The sequence below is a fragment of the Elgaria multicarinata genome, chromosome 10 (genome assembly GCF_023053635.1).
Source record: "Elgaria multicarinata webbii isolate HBS135686 ecotype San Diego chromosome 10, rElgMul1.1.pri, whole genome shotgun sequence".
NCBI classification, from domain to species: Eukaryota; Metazoa; Chordata; class Lepidosauria; order Squamata; family Anguidae; genus Elgaria; species Elgaria multicarinata.
This window is the reverse complement of record NC_086180.1, coordinates 87,196,146-87,220,433: the sequence shown is the minus strand read 5'-3', so window position 1 is coordinate 87,220,433 and position 24,288 is coordinate 87,196,146. Positions and strand designations below refer to the sequence as shown.

Here is a 24,288-nt window from a genome sequence, read left to right as displayed (position 1 = left end):
TCTAGAGCACATTTTAGAAATGATGTACTTTTAGTTTCCTGATCACAGCACAATTCATTAGGTAGCAGGAGACAGAAATCCTCATTATCTACTCCAGAAGATACAGACTCCCACGAAATGCACCATAACATCTGCTGGGTGCAGCTGCTTGTCATATAGATGAAGTACAGTATTAGAGAGCATAAAGGCATTTAAGTGAATTACAAAGAGAAATTGGGATCATTTGTTTGGAACAGGGTTATACAGCGGTAGATGATTTACAGTAAGAGAACAGTGAGAAATCACAGTACTATTTAGCTTTTTTAGAGGAGACTTTCTAAGAAGGCTTGCTGCATTGGTAGTACAGCAGTACTTTTAGGAACTATCCATTACATCCCAGGAAATAACCTGGTTATTTTCTTTTTGTATTTGGGTTCTTGTTTGGTTTGGATTCCAAACCCAACACCCCACCCCACCCTGGTTATTTTGCTATATTTGTGTTTTGTTTGGCATTAGTTCTATATAAGTCCAATGCTTGCTGGGTTCTTAAGCTGCATGTAGCAATATAAACTGAATGACATTTTTAATAAGGCATTAATAATACTCCATTTACTAATAGGGTTTGTTTTTTCAGCAGCTGTGTTATAACTTAAAGAATTTTTGAATTTATTTTTTGTAGAGATTTAAGTAACAACAGAATCAGCACACTTTCTAACCAGAGCTTCAGCAACATGACCCAGCTGCTTACTTTGTAAGTGTATATGTGTACCAATGAAACTTTGAAAAGAGTACAGTGTTTGTCATCTTTAATAAGCTACTAGCTGATCTCGATTTTGGATGTGTGATTTCAGCAAAAAAAAAGCAATCTGCAAACTGGAATGGTCTACTTACAGCTGTGTGGTTTGTGGTTCATAGTTTGAACATTAATTCTTGGTATACTTTCAGAATTCTCAGTTACAATCGCCTCAGATGTATTCCAGCACGAACATTTGATGGCTTGAAATCACTTAGGCTGCTGTAAGTAGTAGTGTTCTGTTCTTCATTTGCTTGTGCATGCCACTTGGAGAATTAGACCAGAATTATAATGTTACTCAAACAGTGTGGTTGCCCCTTCCCCGTGACTTCATCCCATATTACTATACTAGCATGAATGGCAAAAGCTGGCAATAGATATTCCTCTGCCAGTAGTATTTGAGCTAGGCTATATGGGGTGATTGTATGGGAACTTCCCACATGATCCATCCCCAGTGATTTCGCCATTTCATAAATCATCAGATTGGCGGGAGATTCAGCAATCTGAAGTGCCACCTATCCTACTCAGATATTATACAAACTGAGCCTTAGTATTTTCTTATTGGGATAATTGATATGGTGTCTGATGGAATCAAGCTGTAATGGCTTTAGTAAGTAAACTGCTGTTATTCTATAAGTAAATAATTCACAGGGCTACATGCAAACAATTTATAAAGTAAGAACTATAGTTCACAGAGAAATACATGCCATTTTCATTCTTGAGTTTTAATCATGAGACATAGAGCGCTAGGATTGCCAACTCTCCTGACCTGTTAGAGGGACAGGGTAGCAAGAAGACGCGATACAAGCCTCGCACCCTATTATGCAGTGGTCCTTTCATTTCATTTCCTTATTTCCCTCTGTCCCATCATAGCAAACAGAAAAAGAAAATGGACTTATGTTGCATTAGGGTGAGAAACACACTATCTATACCATGTCATCTTGTTGCCCTAGTTTTGGCACCAAAGCACAAGTAGAATGTAAGAGAAACCAAAACAGTATCATCTTAATGTTAAGCAAAGTGGAGTATTCTGTTGTCCATTATATTGCATAATAGACATTCCTAAATTTTAAAAGCAACACACGTTCTAAGATGCCCAGCTTCTGCTGTCCTACAGGGTTCTTGTTATGCCTTGTGCTGAAGCCTGGTTGTGGAAGTCTTCAGGTCACACTAATGGGTCACTCTCCCAGACTACCTCCCCTCCTCTGCCCATCAGTGCAAAGCACGGTCATCTTGGGTTGGGTCAAGAGTTGAAATGGGCCACAGCTTTCTTTTACAGTTCAACGCATGCCCTCATAAGCAGAAAGCCTTTAATTCACTTTGTGCCTGCTTTTTTCAAACTGAACCTAGTAACTCGACAGAACTAAACTGTATCTAGTAATTACTCAACAGAACTAAAAGTGAACATGTCTCTGTTAAGAGCAAAGTTTATTTTATGTAGATACATCCAATAAATCTCTAATAGTATGTAAATATGAATGTGAACATGTCATGGAAATAGTCTGTGTAGACTGCTAGCTTGACTGGATACGTTTTGAATGTTTTAGCATTATTTGAAATGACACTGCGGCTTTCCAATTAAATCCTGTTCACCATTTAAGAATGTCACATTCTGTCTGGCTGGAATTCCATATTGCATCTTACGCCTGGACATCACTGAAAGCAGCAACCCGATTTCTCCTCCACTCTAATATTGGCATATTGCAAATTTCCCTGCCTCCTCCATTTTCTTTGCCGCATGTAGCGGGAGGGAACACTCAAGTGTGTGACATGAAATGTGATCATTCAATGCCACACGTTTGGGCTTACTAAACATTATGAGGCAGATGGGATGAGGGAGACGTTGGGCTGCTGCTTCTGGCAGTGGTCATGCTGCAATCACAACATGTTGTTCCTGTTTCTAAGAGCAAAGGCTACATTATCTACAGATTAAAAATAAATTATAAAGATGTGTTTTGGGGAGGATTTTAAGCTTACAAAGAACTGAAACTGCAAATCTACTGTGCTAAATTTGATGCCATCAAATAAAGAACTACTGCTTCATCAGCTTCTGTGTACATAAATGTTTCTCCTTTGCTTAGGTCTTTACATGGAAACGATATTTCTGTTGTTCCTGAAGGTGCTTTTAATGATCTTTCAGCATTATCCCATCTGTGAGTATTTAGCCAATAATATCATTAATATTCTGACTGGGCAGTTCACTAGTTAGTGAGATTAACACCCTTATCCTAACCATTTGTATCAAATAGTTCAGGGAAACACTAGTTGTGATGTGCGTACACTATGCATAGATAACACTTTTAGCTAGTATTCTTGCAGCAGGTAGACGCGCCCATCATAAGAATGTGTTTAATGGTGCAATTCATCTTGTAATAGGGCAATGAGTTGTGCGATATATTCATGACTTTACGGAATTAACTGGAAAGAGTGCACAACTGAAATTATTTGGTGGGCTCCCAATGGGAGATGGGCCATAGGTAAACATTTATTTGTGTTTGATTCTTTTTATGCTTTTAATAATCTTTCAACCATCTCTCAAATCTGACCCATAAGTTAGTATTTATGTTTATGTTCTAGCTGGGCATGTCATATTTAGGCATGATCAAAAAGCCTTCTGAAAATTCACATTGAAATTAACAAATGTCTCAAGGTTCCCTCCGCCCACTCAAACGACTTAGTGGACATTGTGTTTTGTTTCAAGTCTCTGTCATTGAGGTTTGTGAAAAGAGTTTATTATCGTATTCTAGAGTAATGGTTTCTTTGGACTTCTTGCAAAACATGGTTAGTTTTGCAAACATTTATTTGAATTCCTGATGTTTGCAACAAAACGTTAACTGGCTAACAGCGTAGATGTTTACACTGGAAATCTGTGTTTCCCTAATTCTTAGGTTTCTTGACCTTGTATTTGATAGCTCTCTCTGATGACATCACCTACTTTCATTATATTTCCTTTTCATCCCCAGAGCACTTGGGGGAGGGACAGAGGTTTTTTTATCCCCTCTTTTTGGAATATAGCAAATATGAGCAATTAATGTGTGAAACATTGTCCAGCTCTTTGTTTGCCTAGAGAGGTTACAAGTGCTTGGTTTCCCCTTGTGTAAGGGAATGCAGGATTTCTATTCCGTGTTTCCTTTCAACCTTTACTACTTAAGCTCCGTTTTCAGTACATCGCTTTTATAGAACAGAATACATCTGCACTACACTTGATATGGTCAGCCAATCCCAGAGGCCATACATTACATTACTCATTTCAGTACCTAATTACTTCCAGCGAAGCACTAATTATATTGTATGTTCATCTTTGAACACGTTTCCTCAAAATATAATTGGTTTGCTTCCAAACATCCTAGCAAGAAGTTACTAGTTTGGAGATACTCCAGTTTGCTTTTATGTCCCAGAGCGCCCAAGGGCAATGTGTGTCTGAATGAAGTGGGTGAGGGATTTGCAGGGCAGCCAAGAAGTGCTACCATGTTCCCGTGCCCACCTCTTTACATAGGCCCTCCCCCGGCCATTCTTCTGCACAGCTGGATTTCTTCCGATCTCAGAGCTTTCCTGGGGGGGGGGGGAGGGGGAAGTAAAAAAAAAAATTAAAGAGGAGAGGAGAGGGCATTCGGGAAATTTGCAAGCACAGGAAGAGATAAGCACACCCTCTACTTTCCAATTTCCACCTGCCAATACTCTTAACCCAACATTTGCATTGTGAGGAGAACATGGGTTTGTGCTTCCTAATGTTTCATTTAGCTCTTTAAAGCGAAACCTTTTATAATGAATTATTCAGGCAGTTGCTTACCGCCAAGTTCCCTTGAAGCCCGTTTTGAACCAAAGCTTCATGATCTCTTTGAAATATAGTGACGCAGTAGCCTTCGCTTTGGAGTATTTTCTGTGACATTTTCATTTAACCCAAGCTCTGTGGGAGAGCAAAAGAGAGAGTTTGTGCATATGAAATAGCGGTTCTGCTTTTTTTGTTTGTCCTGCAGCGCCATTGGAGCAAATCCACTTCACTGTGACTGTAACATGCAGTGGCTGTCGGACTGGGTCAAGTCAGAATACAAAGAACCAGGCATAGCCCGATGTGCTGGTCCGGGAGAAATGGCGGACAAGTTACTTCTCACCACTCCATCTAAGAAATTCACTTGTCAAGGTATGGTTTTCTGGGGGGTGGGGGAACCAATATTGTCATACTCAAGTACGTTTTAGAATTTCAGAACGTAGCAGTTAACTACGAGGATAGTTGCTTTAGCTGCTGATTGATTCGTACAGGATGCTCCCCATTTCATATAACCCAAAGTGAGACATTCCTACTCTTATCCAAAATGTTAACAATATCCAATTTCTTGATGCTGACAATTGGCAAAGCACCTACCAGAGTTTTTTGCTGAAGTAAAACACCAAGGATTATTGCTGATATATACCGTATTCCTTCGATTCTAAGACGCCATCGATTGTAAGATGCACACTAATTTCAGTACCACCAACAGAAAAAAAGCTTTGATTCTAAGAAATAATAAATGCACCCACGATTCTAAGATGCACCCCGTTTTTAGAGATGTTTATATGGGGGGGAAAAGTGTGTCTTAGAATTGAAGAAATACGGTACTACATTTTCTCTGACTGAATCAGTGAATTTTACACATCTTGCGGAGGCAAACCCAGGGTTGCCAATGAGTGTACTCTCAACAAGAAGCTGCAGTCAATTAGAGTTTGAGTGTACCTGGATTACACATGTATTTACAAGTACAGTTTTACACGTTTAGGGGGTACAATTAAGAATGTAATGTGTGAAGTAGCACTCCCAGATAATGTCAGGATGCCTAGAGATTCACTGTTCTAAATTCTGTCTCAGTTGTATTCGTTTTACTTAAAAATTAAAAATAAAGAAGAAGTACGTATCTTAACTGGTGTCTTTCGGAAAAGGAAATTTCTACAGCAGTTCTCTTGGGGCTCCTTGGGATCCTTACCCTTTCTAAGTCTGGAATACCCATGTGGAATCGATTGTTTTGTAATCGCTTTATTACTAAGTAATTTTTGTTAGTCATATAACAGTTCTAGAAAGAGACAGGAGGTGGGACACTTGAAATTATCTATGTTTTTAATAATCGGATGGAGTATGACTTGTTTCTTGCTATGACTATGAATTCCGGAATTATGAGTGGGGACATTCTTTGCTTTGTCCTTATGTACAAGCCCAGAATGAAGAATGAAAAATCTTGTCAACAAATTCTTGCTATTTTTGTAATCAAAAATCTTGCTGGGATGTCAATGAAAAATCCTGTTACCAGGGCACCAGCGAATAACTGTATAATCAAAAATAAAAATAACTACTTCCAAGAACATTTGCTAAATTCCCTTCTGAAGTATAATGTTCTACATAAATTACTATTAGAAGTACGGTGAGCAAAGGGCATATTTCCATTGAAACCCTTTCCCTAGAATATTCACCCACTGCTCATGTACAATATTTCTTTTGGGGTGTCATGTCTAATGGACTTTCAATTTTTTCTACTTCTGGCATTTCACAACCCACACCCTGCTTCTAGAGATTCCAGGGCCTTGTGGTTTTCTTATACCAGGTAAGAGTGTAAAGTGCCCTGAATTGGATTTCTGTTCAGGACAAGACCTTCTGACTTCCCCTCTATGTTTCTCAAGCAAACTTTTTTCCAAAGACCTGCATGTTGTTATTGGTCTCCCCTCTCTTTGCTTGGATAATTTTTATAGATGAGTCTTTATTATGTGCTATAGCACATGCACCCCCTGGCATTCTAAATAACATTTTGGTCTTTTAAAGCTATAGATAATTTACCCTGTTAAATTATAATTGTTAATTTAACCATCTCACTGTATGTTACCATCTCACTATATTCCTCACTAATCTCTGTGACTTTGATGCTTTATTTTCCTATCCTTTCCCTTCCTTATATTTGAAAGCTTCAGTATTGGTATTGATGAGCCTTCCAATTCCTTGACTACTTGCTTTCGTTCTCAATTTTTTAAAAAATTCTTCCTACCTTCCCCTCCCACTCCCACGCGTCAAGTGTGAGTATAGTCTTCTTCTTGTCCTTTCTAAGGACTCTTCCCTCCATTGAGTTCTCTACATTGGCTTTTTTTTAATGGCATTCAGGACTAACGTCCAGATCAGAAACCTACAAGATTCAGTTTCTGTAGTAGATTGGGGGAGGGGGGGTACTTTTAACTATAACGTATGATGCTGACACTTTACACAAGCAGAATCAGATGTAGTGGATAAGGGTTTGCACACCTGCTTCACCAACATCACCAACATTTTTCAAGCAAGCACACAATGCTATAGCTTCACAAGCCCACAGACTCTACAAAACGCTTAACATTCCTGTTCCTGGGAGAGAGAACTAGCAAAAACCACTGAAATTGTGCTCTATTACTTTGACATCTATGCCCCAAAGCACTGGGATTGGAGAGCCCTCCAATGTGATTAGAAGCCGTAACTGTCAGTCACAACACTATATCCCTTCATCTCCCTTACCCCTCTCCTCCCCCTGGTATTTTTACTTATATGAAGAGCTTGAGAAGAAATGCATCAGTTTTTGTAGGCACACTGTTTGGATCTCTAAACCACTAACAAAACCTCTGGAGGATTCATATTTGGTCCATTTTAGAACCCAGTTCAGTTTGGACATCTTTTGAATCAACCCTATTTAGTTCAGGATTTGGATGAACCCAAAGCATACCTAGTTATTGCCAAAATTTCCAACAACCTTTTTCTTTAAGAGTTACAGGAAATCCTCTCAACCACTTCCTGGTCTTTTGAACAGTGTTGACTTTTCTCTCCTCTTAAATCCTTCCCCATAAGACTTCAATCATGCAGCCTTTCCCTGTTTTTCCTTTGGTCTTTCTTTTAGCGACAAGCCTTTTTCCTATATCTTACCTTTCATCTGGGTCCTGTTCAGTTCTGTCTTTGGCTCTCACTGTGTCTTTTCCATATTTGGAATACCTCCAGTCCAACTCAACTTCTCTACTCCAACTCTCTCGCCTTGTCCTGTCAAATATCTCCAACTGTTTTCCTTGCAATTCCTGCTGCAACTTTTTCTGCCCTTGTTTATGAAGGTAAATTTATTTACACCTAAATCTTTATTTATAGCTCTCATTGTTAATTCCTTTGCATTTCAGGCATGAACCTTGGAGTCATCTTCAGCTCCTCTATTTATTTCTACCTCACACTATTTTTCCATTACTTTTCCAGTCTTCAGCTTTGTGCATCTGCTGCCCAAATCTCCCTATTGCTTCCCCCTAGACAGCAACTGACAATACGAGTGCCTCTCTGCTCAATTTTCCACACTCTTTTCCCTTCTCTCTCTATTTTAGTTTGTTTACCATTTTGTGCTGTCATTTTATTTCTGTCCTCTCCTTAAGTTGTTGCACACATTCCTTGCTACTTTCCACGTCAGCTTCAATCACTAATTTTTTAAATCTTTTCTCCACACACTCCATAGTGTCTCCCCGTAGTACCTCTTCTTTCTCCCTTAAATTCCTTTCCTCCCTGTGTAAACCCCTTTCTCCCATGTCTATCTTCAGGACTTGTATTTTATACATTTAATTTGAATCCACTTCTCCAAGGTGTTTAGAGTGTCATCTCCATTTTCTCTGTGAAATGACTCCTCAGAATTGGCTTATTTCACAGTGTCTTTAGTGTACCTCTGCAAATTCAGAGCCCATTTCAGTTCTTCCCATTCCTTTAGCAAACCTCTTCCTTTCCGTGTTCTGCCTGTCACTTTTGTCTTGTTTACATTCTTTGGATTTCGAGAACGGATGGTGTCTCCTCTGTGTTCTAGTCATCATCTAGTGCACAGACAGTGTTGCTTAGTGCCTAACATGATAGTGGGTACTAAACATGGTTAAAAGGTGCTTTCCTTGATCATTAACATTTTGTTAAAAAGCAAATGTTCTTTGTCCATGATCTAAAGGACTACATGTGTAGTACAAGGAACATACGTGTTTTTACATGCCGGTATAGAATGCCTTGTGCGGGATCTTCACCCCTCCATCCCGCTAAACCAGTAGGTCTAGCTAAGGCCAGAGAATAGGGAGGTGATGCTAAAGAGGTGAAAGGGTTTGGCCATCTCATCCATGTGCACTCCTTCTTTTTTCTTTATTGTTTTCCTGGTAAAAATTGGACCCATCAACACCCCCACCCCTGATGTAGCATACAGATATATGTTATGTCACGTCATGAAAGTATAACAGTGTCAGCACAATGTAAGTCTGTACGCCGCCCTGAGGCCCTTGTGATATAGGGCAAGATATAAATGTTTTAATAAATAAATCTCCCTGGGGAGGGAATTCAAAGGTGGATGAAACTTGGGCCACAGCTAGACCTAAGGTTTATCCTGGGATCCTCCAGGGTTCGCCCCTGCCTGAGCACTGGCTCCCCTGTGTGTCACCTAGATGAACAGGTTTGACCCCTGGACGATCCAGGGATAAACCTTAGGTCTAGCTATGGCCTTGGATAATGTAGAATGTGAAACTATTGCATGGTTCAAACTTGGGCAGACATGAATGAATTTGGGATGACCTGCCTAAATAATTTTCAAAGCAAGCTGTCTAGGTGCAACAACTCTCCCTTCTTTATGTTTCTGTTAAACTGTTATAATAGAATTGCAACTTACAGGCTAACAGAACAGGTCAATCTTCCTTTACCTGGCAAGCAAAGGTTACTAGTAACGCCGTTCTAATGATATATGCTCCATTGTTACAATTGTGCATAGCTATGGGATTCATTTTCATGATTTACTCCATGTTGTTTCGTGACAGCTTAGAGCTAAACCTCACATGACATTAAAAATGTGATTTAATGTCCTGTGTGTCTTTTTAAACTGAAAATGGCAGCTTCTGGGAGACCCAATTAGGACTGGGACTACAGTGAGTGGGAAGGGGAAACCCCCTTGCTTGGTGCGACAACCTTACAAAGATCCTATTGACACCAATGGGAGCTCCCCTCCCATACCCAACAGGAATAATTTGGAGGAATAATTTTCATTGGAACCATGTTGTCCCAGTCCTGAGCAGTTGTCCCAGGCAGCTGCTATTTGCATTTAAAAAGAGGACACCTTACATGATGGCATGCTTATTTTCCGTTATTATTATTTATTGTTCTCTAGTATTATATTCACTATTATAACAACTTTCTGGGAAATCCTAAAATGCTGTTTAAGAAACAAAAAACATGAGATTGGTTAGAAAAGAAGCAGCTGTTTATAACAGATACAGCCGCTTTATTCATTCAGTCTACTTACAACCCTCACGAAAATAATGAATTATTGGAGGCGTGCTCTGAAGCGTAAACTACACTTGGCAATTGCAGATCCATTTCTTTAAAATGCAACTAATGTATAAAGTAGGGGAGGGGTGAGATTTAGACAAACCACCTCCTCCTACTTACCTACCTTCTGATGTTAACTCTATTTTTCAGCTGAGTCCTGGCTGAAGGAATCCAGGGGCAAATGTTACAGGGAGGTTTCAGCTCCCTCGACCTGCCTGCCCCCTTTACTCCAAAAACAGGGCCCCATTCACCCTCACATTTTGCACAACTGGGTCTGATGCAAGCTTAAACAGGTCCGTCACCGTCATGAGGAGACTGATCTGAAACTACTTTAATAATTGGCAAAATCAGTAATTTGGGAAAGGGGATAAAGATCATATAGTGGGTGGGTGACTAATTTTGCTCAAAATTCAGTTATTTTAAAGAATATAGAATTCTCATGTTTCTGGCAAATGCAGATTAAATGCAGTGTGGTGTATTGGTTAGAGTGTTGGCTTGGGAGTCAGGTTACTCTCTGAGTGACTTTGGGCCAGTCACAACCTCTCAGCTCAACCGATCTCACAGGTTTATTGTTGTGAGGGTAAAATGGAGAGGAGGAGGAGGGTCATGTACGCTGCCTTGGGTTCCGTGGAGGAAAAAAGGCGGGCTTTAAATGCAATAAGTAAATAAAGTGCTGAATTCTTAAAACTACAGTCCTTCCCTAGAAAAACTGACTTTATGAAACTTCACATTTCTTCAAGCATGGTTATTTTGTGGTTTTAAAGAGCTGCTCCCTCCCTTCTTGACTCTCAAAAACACATGATATTTATGTCAGCAAATACAACCTGTACAAGAATACACACTGTCCAGGTGAAGTGTGACTTCTCATTCCCAATAATACTTAACATTTTGGCATGCATTGAGTGAATTATTGATTTATAGTACAAATTATTAATATACCACTTTTTGGCTCTAAAAGCACCGTACAAAGTGACTCACTTAAAAACAAAATGAAAAAAAAAAAAAAAACAATTAAAATATAGTAAAAATGAAAAACAAAATAAAACACCAAAGCATAATTAGGAAGGGGAGACAGAAATTTCTCACAGACTAAAAATTATACAATAACTGGGTTTGGATGACACGTTAACCAATAATGGGTTAAATAGTCAACAGTTGGTTATTTTGTCATCTGTCGGGACTTTTTCACACCACAGTTGGTTATTCAGCCAAAATAACCAACACAAATAATCAACACTGTGCAGAGTTGATTATTTAAAAAAACCATTGGTTATCATGTTGTGTGTTGGGCACCAATGACTATTTCGATGCGCACAGTTCATTATTTTCAGTGACTACAGAGTCCCCTGGCAAGAGTGACCAAAGCGGCAGCTGCCGTTCAAGTTCAGCCAGCAGAACTCACAATGGCTGATGGGATACCAGCAGGAGGACTCAGGTGGGGAGAGGGCAGGTGATGTGTCAATCAAGCTCACTGTTGATTAATAGTCAGCTTAATGCTGGCCTTAATCCACACCACGGTTGATTATAATCATGTTATGTGGGTAGTACCCCCCCGATAACCAACCGTGGAGTTGACTATTAACCCACCATTGTCTATTATGTTGTCCGAACACAACATCATGTTTTAAAAGTCTTAACAGATCATATTTCAAGTCCATCCTGAACCTTTTGATTATGTGTACAGCAATGGTGCTCATTTTCTTCTTGGTAGGCTGGTCAGCCAGCAACTGAGACTACAGTCTTACAGTCTGGTTTTCATATGAGAGCAACAACCACTAGAATACTTTCATGTTATGTAAATATCTTTTTGGGTGTGCTAGGATTGTCTTGGAATGGTGGATCTAGCCAGGGTTTGTTGATTCAATTCAAATGAAAAAAAATGATTAAAATAATGATAGGCTTCTGTTTGTGACTATGATTTTTTGTTTATTTTAAGGTATGGTGGATGTCAACATTCTTGCCAAGTGTAGTCCTTGCTTGTCAAATCCATGCAAAAATGATGGAACTTGTAATAATGACCCTGTAGATTTCTACAGATGCTCCTGTCCATATGGTTTCAAGGTATGGAGAACAGGCGGCTTAATTTTATTGATTTATTCAGCATTATTTATAAGCTGTCTTTCAGGATGATCCCTCCCATTTGTCGACGTAGCCCAGTACTTGCTACTCTGGCTGCCAATTCCAATGGCGATCCCGCCCTTTTTTTTACCAGCTCCATGGGGGTGGGGCGAGTGGAATTTCAATAAAAAAGAAAAGAAGTGAGGTGAAAGCTTAAACCCTCTTCTTCCGAATTGCCGTAGTCCCAGTCCAGGCTAGGACCACTTGTGTTTACATGAAAATAAAGAAAAATAGCCTCAGCTACACTAAGTAGAACATGTAGTTTGGCCCAAGGACTCAGCCAGACAGAGGTCTTTCACACTCGGTTACCTAACAGAGATGCCAGGAGTTGAACTTGAAGATCCCGCTTTCTAAGCAACTATTCTGATCCTGAGCTGTAGCTTCTCCATGGGGGGAGAGAGACAGAGAAGCAAGAATATCAAGAGAGAGGTGGAATATGTATCTTTGCTATTTTATAAGAAAATCCAATTTGCCTTCGTCCTATACAGTCTCACAATTTCGCTGTTTTATCCCTAGGGCCAAGACTGTGATGCTCCAATTCATGCCTGCATTAGCAACCCTTGTAAACAAGGGGGGACTTGTCACTTAAAAGAAGGCGAAAAGGATGGATTTTGGTAGGTTCCTTTTAATCTTGAAACACAGGAAAGAAGCCCTATGGAGTTTGTAAGTCTGTGTATGCTATGAATCTTTCATCCCACAAAGTAATGAGAAGAGGTGATGGGTCTTGATAAACACAAACCCACTGTGGTGACTCTTCTAAGGCTGTAGCATTCAGGAAACAGAGTAACATCAAAGAGCTTAGTGTGCTCTAGAAGTTTTTCGTTTTTAAATACGTTGTTATGAGTCAAGGCATAACAGGGCAAGACAACATGGTGTTGACTCTATTATGCTAATTAATAGCTAGCGAGATCCCTGCTGAAAAGTCTCACAATTCAGCTGTTGTTCTGTGCGTTATATCAACAGACAGCCTGTAAATGATCAGATGTAAATCCCAGTGAAACAGAAAATTAATGATTCATTGCCAAACCAGCACACCAGTGGATAAACATGCTGTGAGCATTTTTAATCTAGAGTTATTTAATCACACAGTACAAGCACCCCAGATGTACCTCATGAATTATGAAATAGAGTTCTTTAATAAATGGATTCAATAATTTCAAATAAGAATGCTGATCCATTCCTCTAGCTTGTTAGAAACATTCTTAATTCCTTCTGTTCATTAAGAAATTATCCTCCTTTTTTTACATCTTAATTTTGGCCAAAGGTTAGATTGCTTTCTATTTGAAATTAATCTGATACATTTTAATATCTTGGTAAATTAATGTTTTAATCACAACTTCAAATGACTAAAATGAATAAGTAGCACTCCAGAACACGTTATGTTAGTGGGCTGTACGCAGGACAAGTGAATAAGCGTGTCCTAAGTATCAGCTTATAGCATAGCCACTAGTACCCACAGAATAAATGTCCAATAATAAATAAATAAATACCATATTTCTTTGATTCTAAGACACACTTTTTTCCCATATAAACATCTCTAAAAATGGGGTGCATCTTAGAATCGTGGGTGCGTTTATTATTTTTTAGAATCAAAGCTTTTTTTTCTGTTGGTGGTACTGAAATTAGTGTGCGTCTTACAATTGATGGCATCTTCGAATCGAAGAAATACGGTAATACAATTTTTGCCCCAAAGAAACTACATTCCTTGAGTACTGAGGTTTCAGCTCTCCTATCCACACACACATGATGTGTCTACATGCATTCATTCCATAATAGGCTACAACATTTGAAAATCATATTCAGATGAGTAATGTATTTGCAGAAGTGCTGCAACAGTGGAAAGAAAGTTTTCATTTAATTGTTCCCAGTTTACCTACCAATTTTAAGTAATTCTCTGATTTTTCTGACCAGGTCTTTTATATTTGAAAAAAAATCTTGACATTTATTTATTTAAAATGTTTGTATCCCGCCCTATATCACTAGGATCTCAGGGTGGTGTACAGATAAAATCATACAATATAAAACTAGGGTGACCATATAAAAAAGAGGACAGGGCTCCTGTATCTTTCACTGTTGTATTGAAAGGGGCATTTCAGTGAGTGTTATTTGTATATATGGAGAACCTGGTGAAATTCCCTCTTCATCACAACAGTTAAAGCTGCAGGTGCCCTGCCCTCTTTTAAATCTGGTCACTCTAGTATAGCTCCTGCAGCTTTTACTGCTGTGATGAAGAGTGAATTTCACCAGGTTCTCCATGATACCTGCTGAAATTCCCTTTCCTATGCAACTGTTAAAGATACAGGAGCCCTGTTCTCCTTTTCATCTGGTCACCCTAATAAAACAATATACACAGCTAAAAACAAATTAAACCATTAATCAAGTTATAATGGCCCTGAACAGAGGAGTTATACGAAAAACAGCATAAATGCTGCAAAGAAAGAGAAATGGGAAATACAATGTCCTGTGGTCCAGTTGAGATACTCAGAACAGAGATAGGGAACCTTCTCTGCTACAGAATCTTTTCTTTTGGGAGTGTCTGCAAAGCAGCTCTAAAGAGGAAGCTGGTTTTAGGAATGGGATTCCTTTTTCTCTGCTGTGTTGGCCTCGCCTCCTATAGGAAAACCTCATCAGATCAGGCCAAACCTCCAAGTGTCCTGGTCACTCTGAGCAGTTGATACAATAAGCTGAATACTGCCCGTTCGATTCTTTGATTTACCAGGGAACTGGGAGAAATTAGGCAGTTGTAGAGACATCTATTGGGGAATTTGGAACCCCTATACTTAGGATCTTTCAGTGGGGGTCAAGAAGTCTCAAGGCAACGTCTCTGTAAGGAAGTTTTACTGCAAGCAATAAAAGTGGTCAGCACATAGAGCAAGTTCAAGTGAGAGAACCCACGATCATACAGAAACACACGCCTTTCATAGTTTTCAGGTGGCTTGAAAATACCAATCAGCACACAAATACAGACCCCAAACCCACCAATCAATATTCTGGCTTTCTGGTCCAATCGCAGCACGCGTATAGTTCAAAACTACCCAATCAGCACACAAGCTATAATTCAAGTTAACAACCCATTAAGTTAAAGGATTCAAACCTTCCAATCAGAATTGCATTGTTTGAATCCTACTTATGCAAATAAGAAATGCAATAACAACTTTGTATCACTGCTCAACACATGCTGCTGGCAGGGTGGGGTACAAGGTAGAAGCAAGCAAAGCATCTTAATTATGCAAAGTTGTGTTGTTTGGACAGTTTGGAGTGCAGCTAATATTGCCCTCTGTTATGACTTTTGACAGGCCAAGCTCACACTCTGGTTCACTTTCCTGTCTGTGTATAAGAGCAGATTCAGGCTCACAAGCTTTCAGGTGTTTCTAATTTCCTCCACAACATCTTTGAAACACAAGTGACAGAAAACCTGAAGCACATCTGACCGAAATCTGGTTAAGCACTCCTTATTTAGCCTACTTTGTGGTGGTGACAGTGATGAAGATACATCTCCACTCTGATACTGCTGCATCTGTGCAGTGCATTTTGGCAGAGATTTTCAGAGTGGGTCAGGGCCTTCTTCAGTTTGGAACCCATGGTGGCCCACTGTGATTTGTTTGCTAAGCACTTCAAGGATAAAGTCACTTGGTCTAGATGTTGCTACTCTGCAGTTCAGTATTTGAAACCATCTGAGGTCCCTTGTTTTGGGATGACTAGATGGTTCCTGTAGTTTGGTTGATTGGGGAGGGGGATGTAGGTTAAAATGTGTTTGTTTAGCCCTTGTCCTTCATGGCTTATATACTTATACACTCTCCCCCAAGGATCATATTTGCATTCTGGGGATGCTAATGAATCCACCCTAGTCATTGGATGCCAAACTGGCATGTGTGACACCAGTGAAAGGAGATGCACCAGCTGTGACCCCTCCTGGGCAGAGAGGACCTACTACTGCAAAGTGTTATAAGTAGAGCAGCCCTTGAAGACTACTCTGAAAGTACAGTTACTAACTTGGACCAGCCGAAAGGAACACTTCTTGCTGTTTCTCAAATATTGACTATTCATTCTCTCTCTGAGCACAATTCAAAGATCTAGTATTTATTTTTATACCCCTAAATGGCTTGGGACCTGGATGTCAAAATAACCACTACCTGATGCATGCAGGGATAAGACCTAGACTCAGCTTTTATCACCCCAGTGAGAACTAGATCAAAGACACAAAGACAGAACGTGGATCCCATCAAAAGCAGGATAGGGAAATGGAAAAATTGCAAAGTGCCCAGTGAAAAAGCGGTTAGAGGTTAATTTTTCCTACCTGCCTGAAATTCTCCACTCCTATTGAAAAGGGAAAGGTCTGAATTCCAGTTGAAAAACATTAAACCTGAGGATAATTTGGCATGGGTACATGCCTTTTTAAGCATCCCCGTGTAATGTTTGGATGATGCCCATGTTTGAAAATATAGCATATTTTCCTTCTTTACAGGTGTGCCTGCGCAGATGGATTTGAAGGCGAAAACTGTGAAGTGAATATTGATGATTGTGAAGATAACGATTGTGAAAATAATTCCACGTGTGTAGATGGAATTAACAACTATACTTGTTTGTGTCCACCTGAATATACAGGTAGGAAAAAGAAAAAAAATCTTGTTCTAATAGCTCTTAAATATCATGCCAGACTGTGATATTGATTCCCTTTTCTCCTAGTTTACTTAGCAAAATGTGCCTTTTAGGGTTGTTCTAATTCATCCCTTTGTTTAGCTGCTGCCTCTGGGATTCTTAAAAGTATTGCTTAATCAGAAAATGCACATCTTGCAAAAGCAGAGCACAGTAAGAGGAAGAGCCCTGTTTTTCACTAATCCTTGGTCACACGCAGTTGGCGAATTCGCCTGTCACACTAAGCCACCCTGTGAATAAGCCACAGTGGGTGGGTTGTTCGTAGAACAATCCATAGTACACCTGACAGACAATCACACTTGCTGTGGCTTATTCTCCCCTCCTTCCCCCTCTGACAGTCAGACGGCTCTGGCACATATCCCAGGCACCTTTCCATCAAAACCCATTTTGCCTCCTTGTCCTGGCCCCCTCCCCATTCTGATCACTGCACCTTTTCATTCGCCACCTTTTTTCTTTTTCTTTCAGTGCTTTCAGAGTATTAAAATGGGGTCGGTTTTTGACATCGTCCCCCATTCCTTTCACCCATCCAGTATATATGTAGCCTTGCCTTGTCAATTTCCTTGTATCTTTAAGCTATCAAAGGGAGGAGTGCTGAAGGGAGAGAAATAGGTGCACCAAAAAAGAATGTGCTGGTTTTGGACAACACAACAACCCACCATGGCTGGCTGCCCATGGTGGGCTTTCATGTCGTGTGGACCTGGTCAGTGTGCTGCCTGTTGAAATTGTTGAGGATTTACTTCCCAGAATTGGTCATGATCCAGAAGAGCCATTTTTGTACATTTTGTCATGAGTGTACACCCACAGTTCCAGGTTTACTTTCATTTTCACACCCCTGCTATTCTTCTACACCAAATTACAATCCCCTTTTCAAAACTCGCAGCACATGTTTAAACATTATTTGTAGTTTGAGTGTGGGGAGATGATGCTTTATCAAATATGGAAATAAAACCTACATATGTAGATTTGGTGAATTTTGACCAAGGTAGCATTGTTGCGAAATTCCGCCTCGTCAAAGGCGGGCCCCGGCTGAGCATACCAAACCCTAGACCAAGGTGTCTAGCTGAAGATGTTGCATGATGGAGTCGGTGGGTGGGAGTATTTCTAAAGAAAGTGACCTGGATAATTCAACATGACAGCCCAGAGTGGGTTAAGTAACCCTCAGGACACCGCAGTGTGTTCTGTCCAACATTATGAAGGTGCAAGTCCAGGCTGGGGTTATCATGGCTTATTGTGTTGTCTGAACCCATGTGGGGTTATTTGAGATTTAAACACTTGCATAACCCATAATATGTTTTACGATTATATGAGGGTTGTTTAAGTCTGTGTCTTCTCCAACACACATCCCACTATAAGTTCTATATATCCAACAAACTCACAGTACAACCTGAATTAAACCATTCTTCTTGAATTAACACAGATTGGTTTTGGTCAAGTATTTTGAAAATAAGTTGTCAAGTATGCCTTGAGCTAATTTTGCTAGTTATTATTTTTTAAAACATAATGTAAAAAGTTACTGGGCTGGATGGACACGGTGCTAGGAGATGTACTAGGTTGTGTGTTTGGGTTTTTAGGGACCATAAAAAGAGAAAAAGTTAATCGTTCATTTTAATATACATCATGCATGACAATAATTAAAATAGTTAAGCATGGATAACTAATTCAATATGTGGGAGAAAATCTGCCATTTTATCAGTGATCAATTGGGTGGGGAACTTGTGGCCCTCCAGTTGTTTTGGACTACAATTCCCACCATTGGCTACACTAGCTAGACTGATGGATGTTGTAGGCCAAAACAGCTGGAGGGCCACACATTGTATACCCCTTTCGTGGATGCAGTGCTGGTTCCAATTTTTTAAAGGCCCTTGGACAAGAGGGTTCAAGGTGGGTGAACATCCAAGATGTACACAAAAAGGAAGAGAAGTCTCAGGAAGCTGGAGAAGACTTTAATTATACAAAAGACACTCTCCATGGCCCACTCCTTCAAAGCGTCTATCTTCTCACTACCATTGTCACCATCTGCGATGCTCCTCATCCTCTTTCTCATCACGTTGCATCAAACATTTCACATTTGAGTTCTTTAGGGCACAATCCTATGGGATTGCTGCCTGCTAGATAGAAGCCTCCAATCTTGGAACCTTCGGAGTATTCAGTGCCCTTGCCAGGCTGCTGCTCCCAGGGCAGGAAGAGCGATGGAGGGGATTTTCACTTCTCCATCCTCCTCTTTTGTTTCATCTAGACACCTATTTGAACCTGTCTACAGAGTTGCGCTGGTGGAGATGGGGAGGCCACAGGATACAGCCTGTCCCAGCCTCCCCTTTTTCCTCCCCACCCACCAGAATGCCCGCTTTTGACCTCATCTGGGGTTGCTTTTCTGATTTCAGAAAACAGCTGCTACTTTTCTTTCTGCAGCAACTGGGTTGGGGAGAGGCAGGAGTCAGATTGGAACACAGAGTCCGCCTACCCTGAGTTATAACAGTGTCCATGGCATTTGGGAGGGAGACTCAAACATATCCTATGGCCTCTAGGACACTCTACCAGGACCATAGGATGGCTCTGTTAAGAACTCTTGAATGAATACTATCTGGACCATGTTTTGGATTACAACCCCCATAAGCCCCATCCAGCATGGCAAATGGTCAGGGGTCAAGGACGTTGTAGTCTAAAATGTATGTATTTATTTATTACATTCATATACCGCCCTATAGCTGAAGCTCTCTGGGCGGTTTAGAAAAGTTAAAAAAGTAAACATTTAAAAAGTAAACAAAATTTAAAAACCATCAGAAACATAAAAACAACAGTATAAAAACAACAGTATCCATTTAAAAACAACAGTTCTGGGGTCCATTAGAAAACAAACTTAGCAGTTAAATGCTGTTAAATGCCAGGGAGAAGAGAAAAGTCTTGGCCTGGCGCCTGAAAGGTAACAGTGTTGGCGCCCGGCCATCAGGGAGATCATTCCACAGTCTGGGGGCCACCACCGAAAAGGCCCTCTCCCTTGTTGCCATCCTCCAAGCTTCCCTCGGAGTAGGCACTCAGAGGAGGACCTTAGATGTTGAGAGCATTGTATGGGTAGGTTAATGTTGGGAGAAGTGTTCCATCAGGTATTGCAGTCCCAAGGCTAAACATCTTGAGTGCACCAGGTTACTTTCCCCTTGTCTAGAACTTAATTGCCTTCACCACTATTTGCCTCATTTGTGCAGACTGAAAATAATGGTTCAGGCACAGGTACTGTGCATGTTTTGTAGTGAAGACAGACCCAAATAGTTGATCTTAATGCTCCTCAAAATCCCTTTCTCTACCCCACCCCCCACAAAAAAATATTTTGTGCAAGCCTGTGTTCCTTTTTGTCCTTTTTTGGGCAAAACTTCCACTTTCTGAAGGAAGCCTTCTTTTCTCCAATAGCTGCCTTGACTCTGCTTGTTAACCATATTTGTGACCCTTTGGGTTTAGTACTATCTTTACTGAACTGCAGTATATAGTCTAGCTGAGCCTCTGTTACCGTGGTTTCAAGAATGCACATGTTCTGGAGAGATTTGTCCCTCCTGATTTTCTTTCAACTTTCTTTTTTACTTCTTCTTTTGAAGCCAAACGTGAAGGTGTTGGACTTCCTTGGCAATTTTATACTTACATATACATTTAATTTGATGGCACTGCGGTCACTGAACCCAGTTGGTTCAATAACACTTGCATCTCACGTTAGGTCCGGGTGCCACTTAGGGTTAAGTCGATGTTCTCCTCCTCTCTGGTCAGTTCCATGATCAATAGCTCTAGAGCACAGTCGTTTAGGGAATCTAGAAAATGTTATCTTTGTCATGATCAGAACATGTATTTATCCAATCTATGTGAGGATTATTGAATTCACCCATTACTACAACCCTTTATCTTTTGGATGTGTCTAACAATATGGAGGAGCTTCATTAATAATGAAAGCTCTTTATTCCAAAATTTAATTACAAATAAAGCTCTTTATTCCAAAATGGCACTCAATAAGACAAATCAAACATTGTTGTTTCCCTCCTGATGTCTTATCAGATTGCTTCACATTTTAGTAACAGTTGAACTTAGCGCACCTATGAATGCTATAACTGAAAGCTGACAATTGGTTGTAATCTTTAAACTATTTTATTCTGAATCCAAAAGTAGCTTAAAGATCAATTCAAACAATCCTTGTTTCTGTGCCAGCTGGAAATTCAACTGAGTTGTTACTCCGTGTTGCTTTACGACAAACTGGTGCCCTGATCATCCCGCCTTTTTTTTTTTTACCAGTAGCTTTTTCTTTTCTTTTCTTAAGGTCTTTGTCAGCCATGTCTGGACCTTTTCCTTTCACAGATTTCAGAGGCATGGATAATCTGATTAATTTCCTATTGAAGTGGAACACTCAAGTTTTGCTAGTCCTGGTGATTTAAAACTGGATTTTATGTTTCGTCTTACTATGTTTTCCCCACTTGTATTTTTAGAGGTGCTCTATACATCTGGAAAATCAGTGTGGCAGGAATAATGTGCATGTTGTGTGGGATTCAACAGTCAATATTCAAAAGGGGCATAGCGTAGCTCAGTGTTGTGTTACTTTACTAAGTTCCTTAGTACTATAACTGCATATTTTGAGGTCTAGTTTGCTCAGAAGGTCATTAAGGCTAGGGCCCTCTTCTTTATTACCGTATTTCTTCGATTCTAAGATGCACTTTTCCCCCCATATAAACATCTCTAAAAACATCTCTAATAAACAGGTGTGATTATTCTTCTTAGAATCAAAGCTTTTTTTTCTGTTGGTGGTACTGAAATTAGTGTGCGTCTTACAATCGGTGGCGTCTTACAATCGAAGAAATACGGTGCTACCATTCCTTTTACCCTCTCCTTGAAATTATCCTTTCAGTAGTGTGGCAAAGGGTGGCAGAATTCCAGGAACGAGTGCAAAAAGCTCCCTTGCAACACCCATACTGACCCCACAATGCCAGAGAAAAAAGCAAGCTGTGTTTTTTGTTTGTTTTAATAACGTGATTTGTTTCTTTCATTTCAAAGTTAGGAGTCTGGTTTTAAATAAGGGATACATTTTATTCATTGAAAATATTTTATACTGCGTTTCCATTAAAAATTATCATAGCAGTTTACAAAAAAAGATACAATTCAGTGAAAATATAACATATCAAGACTGGCCTAATAAAAAGCAGAACAAAAACAGTTGGCCTGCCTTCACAAAGAGAATTAAGATGGAGCTTTCAAAGAAGGATGCCCGAAAGGTGTAGAGCCACAGCAGAAACAGAAGATACCGTTTTTCTTGTGGAAGATAATCCAGACTTCACATGTGATCAAATATTTAGCAAAGCTTTATTAGTAGATCCCAGTAGGAAGGGGAGCTCATACAGGAGGAGGCATTCCCTGAGGCTATAAATGGCTATAAAAATGAAAAAATGGATTGGGCCCAGAAAAATGGGTGTTAGGTGAGAAAATTTCCTTACTGTAGTTCAGTCTGGAGGCAACTAAAGTGTGAATGATACTGACCAAGTCTCTGTCTTCCAGTAGCAGCTGCACCTGGCATATCAGCAAAACCTGGGCCATAGTTGCAATTCTGGACCTCCAGAAGCAATGCCAGGTCCAGTAGTATCCCCAGACTGAAAACATGGTCCTTTGTTGACGTGTGTGATCCCATTCAGACTGGCATTTCCCCAGCTAGGTAGTCCAGTGAGTCCCTGCGCTAGCATCAATTCTGTCTTAATTGGATTAGTCTTAAATTTATGCACCTTCATCAAGACTATCACTGGTTCCGGACAAGCATTCAAAACAGCTATTGCTTCATCTGGATCTGATGAAAAGGAGAAACAAAGCTGGGTGTTGTGAACTCTGTTTCTTACTTTTGCTTTCTTTTAAAGGCTGCACTTTCTGTTCTACTAATAGGTTTTCAGCTGTGTTTGGGTTTAACTGATTTTTCTAATCCTATGTAATAAAAATTGTTAACATCCTGCAAGAGAAAACATACCTGGAAATTAACAGTATATAGATAGTGACTCTAAAGGCCTTGTGGATGAGTCTGGAAGAAGCGGATGCAGTAGCGTTGCTGAAGGTGGGATTATGTGAATTTAGTCAACTCCTTGGACGGAGGGCCAGTGGAGGGACCTTGTGGGAGTGGGATATAAGTGTCATAAATAACTATTTTTAAAATATGGTGAATCAGCTGCATTGCAATCCTAGCTGGATAGATTTGGTAGATTCTACTTTGTTTGTGGAAAACACCAGTGCCCTCCAGAGCAGCCCTTGCTCAACCTGATGCCCTCCTGATGTGTTGGATTACAACTTCCAGAATTCCCCAGACAGGTGCAGGTTGGGGGAAGTCTGCTCTAGACGGAAATGTACAAAACTCTGGTGAGAATTTCCAGTTAAAACGTTAAATAAAAATGAATCTTATGTGTCTGTCTACTGTAGATTTTTGAATGTCATTTGACTACTGCTGGTGTTGGATTGAAGAGCACAGCTTATCTTTACTTCCAGCAGCCAGAATTCTGTGTCAGAAGAATAACAGCATAGACAATACCAATGTGGCATTGCTCTGTGAATTTTTGCAGACCTGAGTCTGCAAAATGAAAAATACACCCATGAAAAATACATAAGAACAGATAAAACCTGCAGAAGTGAAACATTTCCAAGTTCCCCTTACATTATGTCTTGTATACTTTTAAGCTCTGTCTGGCTTTCTTAGCATGTTCACATTTGTAAACCTTTTGAATGTCAGGATCATTAAGTGTACATTCTGTAGATTATCTGACCATTTTTCTTGCTGTTCGTTATCACCTGCCATTAAGATCACAAATATCATGAGTCTAACAAACCTCTTGTTTGTTTTGTTGTGCTGTAGATTAAAAAATGAAACGCTTGCCATCACTCTTGCTACATCAACTTAGCTTTTCTGCTGCTGCTAATTGTGCATTAATTTATATGTGCTATGCTGTTTCAGTACAATGTAAAAGTCTCTTTGTCTCTTCTGTCTTTGTCACTGCAAGCTGCTAATCTGAATGAAGTGGAAAAAGGTTAGTTGCCTTTTAAGCCTATTTCATTACCTTGGTTTCTCTTTTCTCTGTTACTTCAGTTTCCTCATGGGTATATGGGTTTCAGCTACTTAAACAACCATCAAAAGATGACATTCAGGGCACTCATCCAAAATGATTACAATAATTTCCCTAATAAACAGATATATTGACACATGTTATGACCGTTAAAGCAACTAAAATTATTAATTTTGAGGTTCTTCATGCTTCAGCATTTTTTAAAGTTTATTTTTAAAATTAAAATCACAAAATATGTTAACAGGAGCATATATTTCTCAGGATTGAACTTGTTTGTTTAATGTAATCTATATACTCATATTTTCCGGTTGCTAATTTAGGCCAAGAAAATGTGGAGCTTAGATAACAAAATATAAATCAGGGTATTGTCGGCGTATTGATGACCGCAAACTCCA

The 24,288-nt window shown here is 39.8% G+C and overlaps 1 protein-coding gene across 3 annotated transcripts in view; it reads left to right on the top strand.

Annotated features, from left to right (window-relative positions):
- SLIT2 (slit guidance ligand 2) overlaps positions 1-24,288 on the top strand; it is a 317,811-nt gene that overhangs the window by 266,164 nt on the left and 27,359 nt on the right. For 2 of the 3 annotated variants that reach the window (XM_063135275.1, XM_063135274.1), the window contains 7 exons: positions 659-730; positions 925-996; positions 2,854-2,925; positions 4,750-4,913; positions 12,001-12,125; positions 12,699-12,796; positions 16,648-16,787. In XM_063135275.1, coding sequence (XP_062991345.1) covers positions 659-730; positions 925-996; positions 2,854-2,925; positions 4,750-4,913; positions 12,001-12,125; positions 12,699-12,796; positions 16,648-16,787 — 743 coding nt within the window. Of the gene's footprint in view, positions 1-658; positions 731-924; positions 997-2,853; positions 2,926-4,749; positions 4,914-12,000; positions 12,126-12,698; positions 12,797-16,647; positions 16,788-23,830; positions 23,858-24,288 lie in introns of all 3 variants that reach the window. The other variant, XM_063135273.1, reaches the window with a different exon arrangement.